General features: G+C 32.9%; 1 protein-coding gene across 1 annotated transcript; it reads left to right on the top strand.

Moving 5' to 3' along the window:
* Nucleotides 1–6,935: 6,935 nt before the first annotated feature.
* Nucleotides 6,936–9,704, top strand: LOC145093531 (Endosomal targeting BRO1-like domain-containing protein). The gene is made up of 10 exons (XM_079031676.1): nt 6,936–7,535; nt 7,617–7,691; nt 7,764–7,819; nt 7,906–8,038; nt 8,129–8,225; nt 8,317–8,383; nt 8,740–8,928; nt 9,013–9,167; nt 9,241–9,342; nt 9,411–9,704. Exons 1-10 carry the CDS (start codon nt 7,334–7,336, stop codon nt 9,571–9,573), a joined length of 1,239 nt encoding a protein of 412 aa, XP_078887802.1. The 5' UTR covers nt 6,936–7,333; the 3' UTR covers nt 9,574–9,704.
* The last annotated feature ends 2,555 nt before the right edge of the window (nt 9,705–12,259 follow it).

Genomic DNA, 12,259 nt, shown 5'->3' with positions numbered 1-12,259 from the left:
AATTATGTTTTCTTTTATTCATCAATTACATGGTTTTCCTGTCATTTTTGGGTTATTTTTGTATAGTTGATATTATTGGGAGTTTAATTCATAAAAGATAATATACAGGAGCATATTTGCTGGTTCATTTCAGTCCTGGATGAAAAAATGAATTTAGGTCTCGACCTTGGTCTCAAACCGAAGCTCAAGATCCCTACAGGTTGGTAGCCTCACACTCACACGCACAAAATCCACAACTATCTACATAATTTTTCTAATTTTCCAAATGATAGCCAATGAATTTCAAATGGAGATACATAAATTTTAAAACCTTTACTAAAATTAATATGTTTATTTATGTAGTTGTTTATGTGACTGTGTGAATTATATTTTGAGAGTTTCTACTTTCTACAAGCTATTGAAATTAAAATGTCCATTTGGTTAGTTTATGTAAGTACATTTTCGTTACTATTTAGCATTCATTAATAATAAATAGTAAAGGTAACATTCATTTTTTAGCATTCAGAATACCATTTTACCTTTTATTTGATAGAATGGAAATGTATGGAACTATGCCAAATATGCTTTTTTTTAATGGCATCAAATATATCAGATATTAGTTTTGTTATTTTTTTGTTAGTAAATTTGTTGTAATAAACTCGAGCATTGTACTAGATCATCATATATGGCATTTCCTAATCCAGAGTATGTGAAAAACATTATTGATTTGTAAGTTGATTAGAAAATTTGTGTGAAAATAAATGAAATAAATAAAAAAAAAACAATGGTATTTTACTCATTTATAGTTTTCTTATTTTTTGTTTTCATAGGTTTGAGCTTCAACAGGCGTGGAATGGTCTGGTACCTAATTGAATGTGTGACAACCAGAAATTTTTCATCCAGTTCAGTCTATCACTTCATTAAAAGTCAAACTCATTGTTGTTATCTTTTAGCACAATTGGGAGTTTATTTGAGCATTCTAAGCCTTGTACACTTAAGGAATAAGTGTCGGGGTTTATCTGCTGAATCTATAGCTCAAAGAACAAGTCTGGAACACCTTGACCAGGAGTTCACGGCCACCAAATGGGAGTTTACGGCCGTAAACTCCATGTGGGTCGTAAACTCCTCCTATAAGGTCAAGTTCTGGCCATTATGTTCATTCCTTTCCTCCTCTTGGCCCAAATCCTCTCAAGTATCATCCCGATCTTCGTCCCCGATCTTCAAATCTCGTAAGTTTATTGTCTTAACTAGTTGATATCTTGCATGAACTAGTAATCTTACATGATTTCATCTGTGAAATCATTCCATTTTGTAGATCTCCAAGTTTCACCAAGAACACACACTAGTGTTCTTGGCCAAAACCGACCATTCAAGCTCCTAGATCGTAAGTACTCTTGTTCTAACTCACTGTACACTAGTTTTATCATGTTTAGGGCTTAGAAAACATAAGAAATCACAGGATTCAAGGAGTTTACGGCCAAGACATGTTCTTGGGCCGTAAACCCCTTTTAAGGGTGCAAATGACACCCTAACACCTTAAGAATCCTTGGATATTAGCATAGAACCTTACACCATTGAACTAAGAACTTCATTACACGAAATGGTACTTCATACCATGAGTTTACGGCCGTAAACTCATGGGGAAGTGGTCCCCAGGCCGTAAACACCATACAAGGCCATTCGTGGACCTTAAACCCACCCAACCTCTTGTTTAAGCCTTGGAACACTTAACCACTTAAGTCATAATAGTTTTAAGCCACATTTGGTGACCCAATTGAGAGTTTACGGCCAGAAGTAAACTCCCCTGGGCTGTAAACACCTTAAGGTATGGTCCATTGACCATAAACTCCCTTATAAGGCCTTGCACTCCTTTGTTGCAACCTGATAGCCTCCTAACACTTTGACCAAAGTGTTTTCCTCACATTATGATGTTTATACATGTTTAATTAGTGTTATAATCACTAATTATATATATACATATGTCTTCATATGTTATTAGGATCATTGTGTGTGTTTAAGTCTTCACTTGACACTGAACACGTGTCCGACACTTCCATCCGATCCACTCACTGCAGGTGAGTTCATACCCCTTAATTAACCTTTTAAATGTTTTTTAAATGTTTATAAATGCTTTATGGGGGGAATACAAGTTGAATCATATTTAGTTATTATATCAATTACATGTGATTAATAACTAGCATGCAAATGGATTTACTATACGATAATTGTTTTACCAAACAGACTTCTTCAAATGACTTTCTTAAACATTTTTACATGTTTAAAACTCTTTATCAAACTGTCTTACATTCTGTAAGTTTCCTTTCAAACTCTGTTACAAATGTGTTTTCAAACAAAGGTTTTCCTTATATTTAAACTGTTTTATCAAACAAAATACTTTCAAATCGTTTTATAAACTGACATCAAGTCATCATTTCTTAGTATTAAACTTTTCAAAGGTTTTACAAAACTTCTTTTATGCTTTTATATTGTCAAATGCATGCCTAGATATGTATAGTTATATAAGTAATGTTTAAAGGACTTAGGACGGCTAGCTCGCCTTGTTTCCTTTTCCTCGTTGGGATGTGGTCTTAGGGCATCGGTTATTCGTCCAAATGTCGTCTAAATATTAGTTATATATCATGTATACATATATAGGTATAAAGGTTCCATTAGTCAGTTTGGTACCTTTGGGTAGCAAAGGTATACTTCCGGTTATACTCGTATGTTACTAGTAACTATAATAGATATAGTTAGGAGATACTACTTACCATTCCAAGTACAAGGAATCACACAAGAGTCAGTTCATTCGTGAGTCTATACTAATACATTACATGTTACATGAATACGTTTACATAGATACGCTTACATGAGTACACTTACATGAATACGTTTACATAGATATGCTTACATGAATAAGCTAACATGAATATGTTTACATAGATACGCTTACATGAATACGTTTACATAGATACGCTTACATAAATATGCTTACAATACACGATAACAGAACAGACATAACAATGTGTTATAGCATGGAACAAGTTCAGGATCTAACTATACCAATGAATCACTAATGCTTTGTGATAGTTATATTGGGTATATATGATCATAGTAATGTGGATGTTCATGGCTTGCAATCATGCAAGGGTCGCGTTTAGTTCCCAAAATCTCTTGACAGGGAGCATTTAGTATGGGATCTAGCCATCACATTATGCCTTAACCCTCAATTAAGGCAAATTAGTACAAAAGTAGTCACTTATTACAAATACTACAGTACTTACACTGTATATATACGACAATTACAAAAGGATAAAACTCCAGTTAATAAATTATTAATACCTTTACCATGTGTTATATTCACATAATAGATGAGGTAGATTAGATAATAATAATAATAATAATGGTCGTACAGTCGGGTCTTGGTAGAAGGCTACTTTCAAAACAGTCGGGTCTTGGTAGAAAGCTACTTTCAAAACAGTTAGGTCTTGGTAGAAGACTACTTTTTATACTAGTATAAATCATAGGGAATTTCTAGAGTTTTCAAACGTTTACAATTACTTACAAACATTTTCATACTTATACAAACTTTTTTCCAAATGTTTAGAAGTCTTTAGTTCACAGTTTTACAAATCAAAGACACATTAATACTTACGAATTCACCAGCTTTATTGCTGATACTCGCTTTCAAAATAACTTGTATTCTCAGGTCACAAATAGACAGGTACGACGACTAGGTTTTGTGAAGACGGATCAGTCAAGACTCCTCTTTTATTTTGATTATTCATTATGTTGTCTTATACTATGAAAGAACACACTTGTAATTAAAATTATACTATTAATGCAATGGATGATTTTGTTGCTTGTTTACTACTTTACATTGTTGTGATACATTACATGACGTCCTCCGCCCCAGAACGATTCCGCAGTTCTCGGTTTTGGGGTGTGACAAAATGTTGCTATTAGTAGTTACGTGTTGTTTTGATAAAAAAAAATATTAAGTACATTGCTATTATTGGTAAATAAATGGAAGTATTTTGTTGTTTTTGTTTAAAAAAAAAAAAGTAAGTACATTGCTATTATTGATCAATAAATGTAAGTATTTTGATGTTTTTGGCTAAACGAGTAAGCACATTTCTATTATTGGTAAACAAACGTAAGTATATTGCTAATATTTGGTAAAAATAGTAAGTAGGTTGCTATAATTGGTAAATACATGTGTGTATATTGCTGCTTTTCTTTATAAAGAGAGTAAGTAAAGGTTCTGATTGTAAAAGCTATTTGCTTGCAATTTTGTTTGTGGTTTGACTCTCGAATGTATAATGATTTTAGTAAATAATAAACTTGAATTTTTGGATTAAGGCTTAGTGCTTCTGTTTGCTTTCTTATTTTATGTTAAACGTACATTCAAGCAACTTCACTTAGATGTTAAGAGCTCTCTAATTAGATGAATTTTGTGTTTTAAGCATAGTTTCCAAAGAATAAATTCTATTACTTCTACTATTCTTTAGGATGATATTTTTGCTATTGGTGCGTCATTATCTTTTTATCAATTAATTTGTAGTGTCATATTTCAATTATTTCATTGTATTTAAACTTTTTGTATCTAGAATAGTATCAATCATGTTATATGTCACCATGTGTTTGGAAACACCTCAAACCAAAGTTCCAATGACCATATTTATGATGATCGTTCCAATTACACTATAAAATGGCATAATGACCTTTACATAACAAACTATTTTCATTCATAGCTTTTTTAATTCATAGTTTAGGTTGTAAGTAATCAATTTAAATTAATATTTTTTATAACATGTGAGTATAGGTTGCAATACAACGTAAAATAATGCATACCCGTAAAGACACTATGCTACACTATGCTTTCAATTTCATTTTTTTAATGGTAACCTTTGCATTTTTATTGAATGACACAAAAAACAATAGGTTTTTTTCTTTCGATTTTGTTGATTTTGAAATGCATTTTCAAATTCAGTTTGGCAAACCGGGTAACCTAAAATAGTCCTGGTGAATGATCAAAACCGAACGTAATTGGAAAATTTTCGATGTTCCATTTATGACAAGGGTATCTTTTAGTATTTGCGCGAAATAACTAAGGAAAATCTTCAGAAAAGTCCTAAAATTTTACCCTAATTTACGAAAAAGTCCCAAATTAAAATTTGTTTACGAAAAATCATGAATTACCGGTAAAAATGGCGATTTGACCCATTTTTTCCGGTTTACCGGTTTTATTACTTACATGTTTCACTAAAGTCTCATTATTTTACTCTAATTTGCAAATAAGTCCTAAAATAAAATTTACTGATGATTTGACCTTTTTCTTCTTCTAACATACATTTTATCGGTTTTATTGTTGACTTAGACACCTAGTCATTAAATTAGCTGATAAGATGAATACGATGGGTTATATAATGCCCACATTTATTGTAAAATTTGATACCCATCTTATCGGCTCATTTATTACTATGTATCTACGTCAGCAATGAAACCAATAAAATGTGTGTTTCCAAGAAAAAATGGCAGAAAATGAGTTGATGTCTGATGAGATGGATATATTGGGTTACATAAGATTAGATAGACAATTTGATATTTCTTATAAACGTAAAAAATAATGCAGTTGTTATTAGTTTATGTAATTATTGTAGTCTTCGTTGGATGCATTTTATGTTCGAAAAAGATATACAATATATCAAGATATCAAGTTTTATGCTAAACATAGCATTATATAACTTAACATATTCATCTCATCATCTCATTTAATGACTAGGCGTCTGGGTCAGCAATGAAACCGATAAAATGTATGTTATATAGAGAAAATGGTCAAATCATCAGTAAATTTTATTTTGGGACTTATTCGCAAATTAGGGTAAAATAATGGGACTTTAGTGAAAAAGGTAAGTAATAAAACCAATAAACCGGAAACAAGGGGTCAAATCGCCATTTTTACCGGTAATTCATGCTTTTTCGTAAACAAAATTTAGTTTGAGACTTTTTCGTAAATTAGGGTAAAATTTTAGGACTTTTCTGGAGATTTCCCAATAACTAATCGTCAATATAAACTAATTTATGTATCAATATAAACTAATTTATAATAGTTTACACAACTATTATAAGGATCCGATGTCGTTCCTTGTGAAACGTTGAAGAGGAAGTGATGTAATACTATGTGACATGACAAGCATCTGAATCTCATCGACATCCTTATCACAATCCTCATATTCATCCTCTTCGTTCCCAAATTCTAACCTTTCCTCCTCAATCTAATCAATCAACGTTCATTGAGAGTAGTCCACATATATGCTTATTCTAATACCATTAGCATACCTACAATGACTCTTGATTAGCATAGTAATAAATATCATTGCATTTGTCTTTAGTTAACATTTCAAGAAAGAGATGGAATCCTTATACTCTGTACAACTAAAAGAGATATCTTTAACTGAAGCAATAAGATCATTGAAGTATACTAGAAGTTTAGATGGGAAAACACCTTCGTTGTTAAAATCAACAGTTAACAAAACACATGGAGATGAAATTGTCTTCAAGAGTTAATGAACAGTAATAGCAAAGAATCGACCAACTTATTTTAACATGATGTAAAATTATTTATGTTGATAAATTCCTGAATCTGTGTAAACTCTTATTTTGCCACTTTTAATACTTGTTTTGTTTGGAACGACATCGGATCCTTATAATAGTTGTTATTATAACTTGTTTATTAATTTATGTATGCATATTTTAATATGTCACTGGTTTTTCTTTATCAATTTATGCATTACACTACTAGTCGGTTGCATGAATCAGTAACAATGTAAACACACAAAAATCGATGAAAATTTTATTTTACTACATAAACTAGTTAATAAAAAAATATAAATTAATTGGTCATCCTTTCTATAATCAATTGTTCAAAGGTAAGATGTTAGAGAAGATGAAACAAGTCACTTTTACCAAGATGAAGTTCAATCATGGCTACCCTGGTCCTTGATCTGCGCTCATCCAACACAGTAACCCATGTACATGCACATGCTAACGCCATGAATGAATTCACAAAGAGATCTGAGCTCAGCTTCCCCATTTATTTAATCCAATTCCAGGTGTATGAAACAATGTACACCATTAATTTCCCATATCGCAGACAGCTTCAAGTTGCACGAATGCTTCTATCAAATCAAAATTGGAGTAAAGAATCCATCAAATCACGTATCCTTCTTCCCATCTCCATCTGACATCCAATACACAAGAAGCTTCTTACACATCACATCATCTGCCTAATATTCCTGTGAATTGTCTATAGAATAGCGATTTATGATCCATAATCACAACGTACAACTTCACAATGGGGTGTGCAGCTTCTGTTTACAGGGTTGGAGGGAATAAGAAGCAAATGAAGATCCCTCTTGTTACCATACTTTCTCCTTCAATTCGAGTTCCTATAAACTCCAATTTCCAAAAACCCCTTAAAGGCCTTGTTCCCAAGGATTTGGCTGATCGTCTTACCTATTCCCGGAATCAAATTGCTCTACTATCGCAACAAACTGGTTAGATTCTTCTCTGCTCCCTAATTTCAATCTGTTTGTTAAATCCCCTGCAGTTTTTTACGGATCTGTAACTTGTTGCAGATGTATCAGCTGTTCCTGAATTGCTACGTGCATTGGAGGAGTACTTACCATTATTAATTGGCCTCACTGATCAAGGTTTATAACGTTTTCGTATATTCGATAGATTAGTTATACTCGTACTAATTTCGTTGTTAATTTGCGTATCAGAACTTGGTTTCCGAGAGCTCGTTGAATTCAAATGGAAAGGTTTAGACGATCGACAAGTAAGGATTCGATTAACTCAATACCCTTTTCGATTTTCTGTTCATGTGAATTCCTTTTGTAATCCAATATCCACGTCGATGAACAGGAAATAAGTGTTGCAGATTCCTGGTTTGAATTACTATCTGTTGTTCATATGATGGCGATGCTGACATTAATGGAGGCAAACTCAAAACTAATTCCTAATCAAACTGTCACTACTGAAGAAGTCGAATCTACTGGTACGAAACCCTTATCTATTACGATCATCCAACTTCAAATCCGTCTCTGAAAAAGTTCGATTGATCTTTGATTTTTCTTGTTAACCATAGATAACATCAGATGCGCTGTCGACTTATTGGTGAAGGCAGCTGGGTACCTTCAATTCTGTCTTCAAGAAATTCTTGTCCGAATTCCACCTCACATCAAGTACGTTTAGATTTTCAAATAAGCCATTGATCTTCACAAAATTCATATTAATGGACCAAATCATGTAATTCACATCTTGCTTTATGATCAGGATGAAGCTTCCTGTAGATTTGCAGGAGAATGTAATTGAGGCCGCTTATATTCAAGCACTAGCACAGGTATGTCCCTTTTAGACAGCTTTTACAGTAGATGATAAAACATGCTTTCCTGTGTTTGACAGCTTTTAATTTTCTCAAGTCTAATTTAGACCACACTCTTATTACTACTATGCTTTACTATTCAGTAGTAAAGCACGGTAGTACATACTATTCTATAGTATTGTTAGTGTTACAAAACACTACATACTATTTTGTAGTATTGTTAGTGTTATAAAACACTAACAGCAACACTAACAATACTACTGTATTTACTATTTGATAGTATTGTTACTGTTGGTGTTAAAACAGTACAATACTTTTGTACTGTTTTGTTCTATCTTGTGTTTTTACAAACACGGTTATGACTATCCTTTCAGGGAACAGAAATGCAGCTTGCTTCGGCGGTTGAAAGTAAAAACGCAACTTTATCCGTAAAAAGAAGACTAGCATGTGAGCAACTAAGTTACTTCGGTCAGGCACACTACTGCTTGTCCACCTGTCACGACCTCAATGGATACGGAAAAAAACATCTATCATTTATCAAATGGAAGTACCTCGAAGCAAAGGTTTGCACTTTGCATTACTAAACTTATTAAATTTACAAAAATACCCCCCGCACATGTGTTTAAATCAATATCTTTGGGTATCAGGCTGCAGCATACTACTACCATGGTCTAATCACTGACAAGGGTAGCGAACCATCGTGCCACATCAGCGCCGTGTGCTGCTTTCTTGCAGCCGAAGCAATATTAACCGAGAGCAAGAAAGCATGTTTGAACTTTTGCCTTACGCTTCCCATAACAAGGTTAGATCCGTCATTTTACACAATTCCGTGTAGTACCCATTTGGGTATTAATTAGTTTTTGATGCTTATGAAGGGCTCCAACTGCATGGGGTGCTATGAAGCATTTGAATAAGAAGGTTCCGGAAACTGCAGTTAAAAAATCTCAAATGTACGCGTATCTTCTAGAGCAAGAAAAGTAAGTGATTGGTTTTTTTTTGTACTACTCTATGCTGTGTTTTTTTGAGCTGACCGGGTTGAATGCAGGGGTTTGGAAGTGTTGCCCGAACTGCCCGAGTTTGAGTTGTCGTTAAAGGCGGATGAGTATGAGTTGCCAGATAAAGATGCAGCATGGGAGAGTGAAGAATGGATGATACCAAACCAGACACTTAGAAATCACTTAACAGATGATGAAGGAGATGACAAGTAAAATCATGTACAAGTATGCACATTTTGTGTATAGAAAACAATATTTTAAGGAACATGAATGGTGTATTATTGATAACCCGAAATTGCCTGTTGCATATTGGTTCGAATGTAATTGAAATTTATGCATGGTAAGTGTCCCTGTTTAAATGACTTTGTGTATGATCTATGTTTGTTGTTATTAATGTATAGTGTTTAGTAAGTAACAGCAACAGTTTTTATCCATTATTTGGACTAATTATAAATAACTAATGTTTTGAAAGGTATAGATTTTGGTCACTCATGTTTATTTATAGAGCAATTACGAATCAGAAACCATACATGGATTTTGCGGATGACAAACATAAATTTCCGGAATGAGGACTGCAAATGTAGTGTTGAAATTGGCTGCATGTGGGCCTGTGTATATGATATAACAATCCAAGTTATACTTGAAACTTGAAGAGTTGATATCTATATGCTTTCTTGTGGGTTCAAATTGGCAACAAATTTTTTTGGGTCCAAACCAAACCAAATTCACGTAACCACACCAAACTGAAAACAAAATTACAACTCGATTTGAAAACCAAGAAAACCAAACTATAAGTTTGAATTTTACAAATATAAAATCAAACAAAGAATATGAAGTTACAAACATAAAATATGAAGTTACAAACCAAACATAACAAGGTCGAGTTTTAATTGTGGAAAGGCATACGGTCCTATAGTTTAAAACAAATTTAAACGTACTTTAAAATATTTTTGTGCGGAATTAGGTCCCAAAGTACAAAAAAAAAATATACAGTTTTTGTTAAAAACAAAAGGTAGTTATCAATTTAAAATTCATCACAAGATCAAGAGCAACCTCGCAAATCGAGGCCTTCAAAATATCATTGCTATCTTCTATGCAATTCCTAAGTCTTCAATCTAAGTACAAATCAAAATAAGTTAGACAATGGAATTGCCTAGTAAGAATACCCGATGTTACTGATGATAGAAATCATCATACTCAATACCAGCCCCTAAAAATCAGCATAAAATCAACAAATACCATAAGTATTAATAAACAAAAAGGCAAAGTACTAAGAATCAAATAACCAAAGGTGCAAGGGAATATGTACCCGTATTCAAATTCAAGGGATTAAAATCCCTAAATAAAAATCAAAGAGTTTAATCACCGAAACATTATGTCCAAAGAAGGTAACAACCAAATCCAACACTAAGGGCTCAATAAGACACAATCTATAACAATATCGTGGATGCAAAAGTTCTATATGGATGACGACTAGAGAATACTTAAGATATTCATTGGTTGATGAGAGAATATTCCTTATCGACTTGTATGAGATTCCACTAACAGTTATATATAGAGAGATGGTCATTTTAGGGTATGTTTGAAAGATGTGATCATTTAAAGTTGTGAGTTGAGTTATTTTTTTAAATTTAGATCTAGATTATGCTTTTTGTAACTCCCCACTATGATCGAAAATATCTTTTAACATCGAAATCATCGCGTCCATGTGTCGTTCTTATTATTCCGTTTGGCAAATCAAGCCTTCATGTCCCAACAAGTGATATCATAGTCATTCCTTGAAGATCGAAGTCATTGATTAGGAACGATCTCAATGTGATAACTTTTTATGCCTAATTAATTCAAGATTCGATAATATTTGGTGAATCTCAAATTATTAGAATCAAGTTCTTAAAGTTCGTCGTGGTAATATTCATCAACCTAGTTCGATCTAATCCATTGCTATTCATCTTGGGCTATTCTTGTGTTTTGGACTAAGTTATATTCATTTTGTAGATCAAGACCCAAAGAAAATTTTGTGATTTATTCCTTATGTGTTTACATTGTTATGTTTGATTTTCCTTCTATTCACATTTAAATTTAATTGATAGAGTCCCGATTATGTTTTCTACTTCACTAATCAAACGAATCTTCACTCTTATCGATCACATATCCTTCTACTCATGTTTGATCTGATCTGATTTGTTTGTTTAAAAATAAATTATCTATATCTATGATAACTTTATCTTCTTGATCGATGATGATTTTCTTCTTACATCGAATAGTATTGTATCATCAAGTGATCTTATCTTCACTTGAATCACAAACAAATTCACGTTTCCAATTCTTTGATTAAGTTCTATGAATACATTCCTTTGTGCTTTAAATAAGGATTCTTTTTGTTATGTTAAACAACACTTCGACAAACGATAAACGATCTCACCAGAGTAATAAATGCAAAAAAAATGAAAAAAAAAAAAAGACACAATCAATTTATGTGGTTCACACGATCAACATGATTGGGTACGTCTGCAGAGAACATGAGAGATATAGAGAGAGAGAGAGAGAGAGATTTATTATTTTCTATAGTAAAAGGTTTTTTGTACAGTACATTAGGGTTACAATAAACAAGACTATTTGTAGAGTGGTTAACCTAATAATAATGGGTCGAAAACATCATGAGCCGAAGTCAACGCTGACGAACTAGCCCCACTAAACGTACGAGTCAAAACTTGCTCTCCGAGAAAAACTACCATAAGCAACCTACTCTTGCTTACTGCCATAAACAATCTACTCCTTTGAACTACTTATGCAGATTGTTGATCTAGACTGCTTATCAGGACTGCTCCTGCGGACTACTTATCCGGAAAGGTTAACCGACTGCTTATGTAGACTACTTATATGGGTTTCCATAAGTAGA

The sequence above is a fragment of the Lactuca serriola genome, chromosome 3 (genome assembly GCF_051521515.1).
Source record: "Lactuca serriola cultivar US96UC23 chromosome 3, Lser_US96UC23_V15, whole genome shotgun sequence".
NCBI lineage: Eukaryota > Viridiplantae > Streptophyta > Magnoliopsida > Asterales > Asteraceae > Lactuca > Lactuca serriola.
Note: the sequence above shows the minus strand (reverse complement) of the source record. Positions and strands in the feature narration are given on the sequence as shown.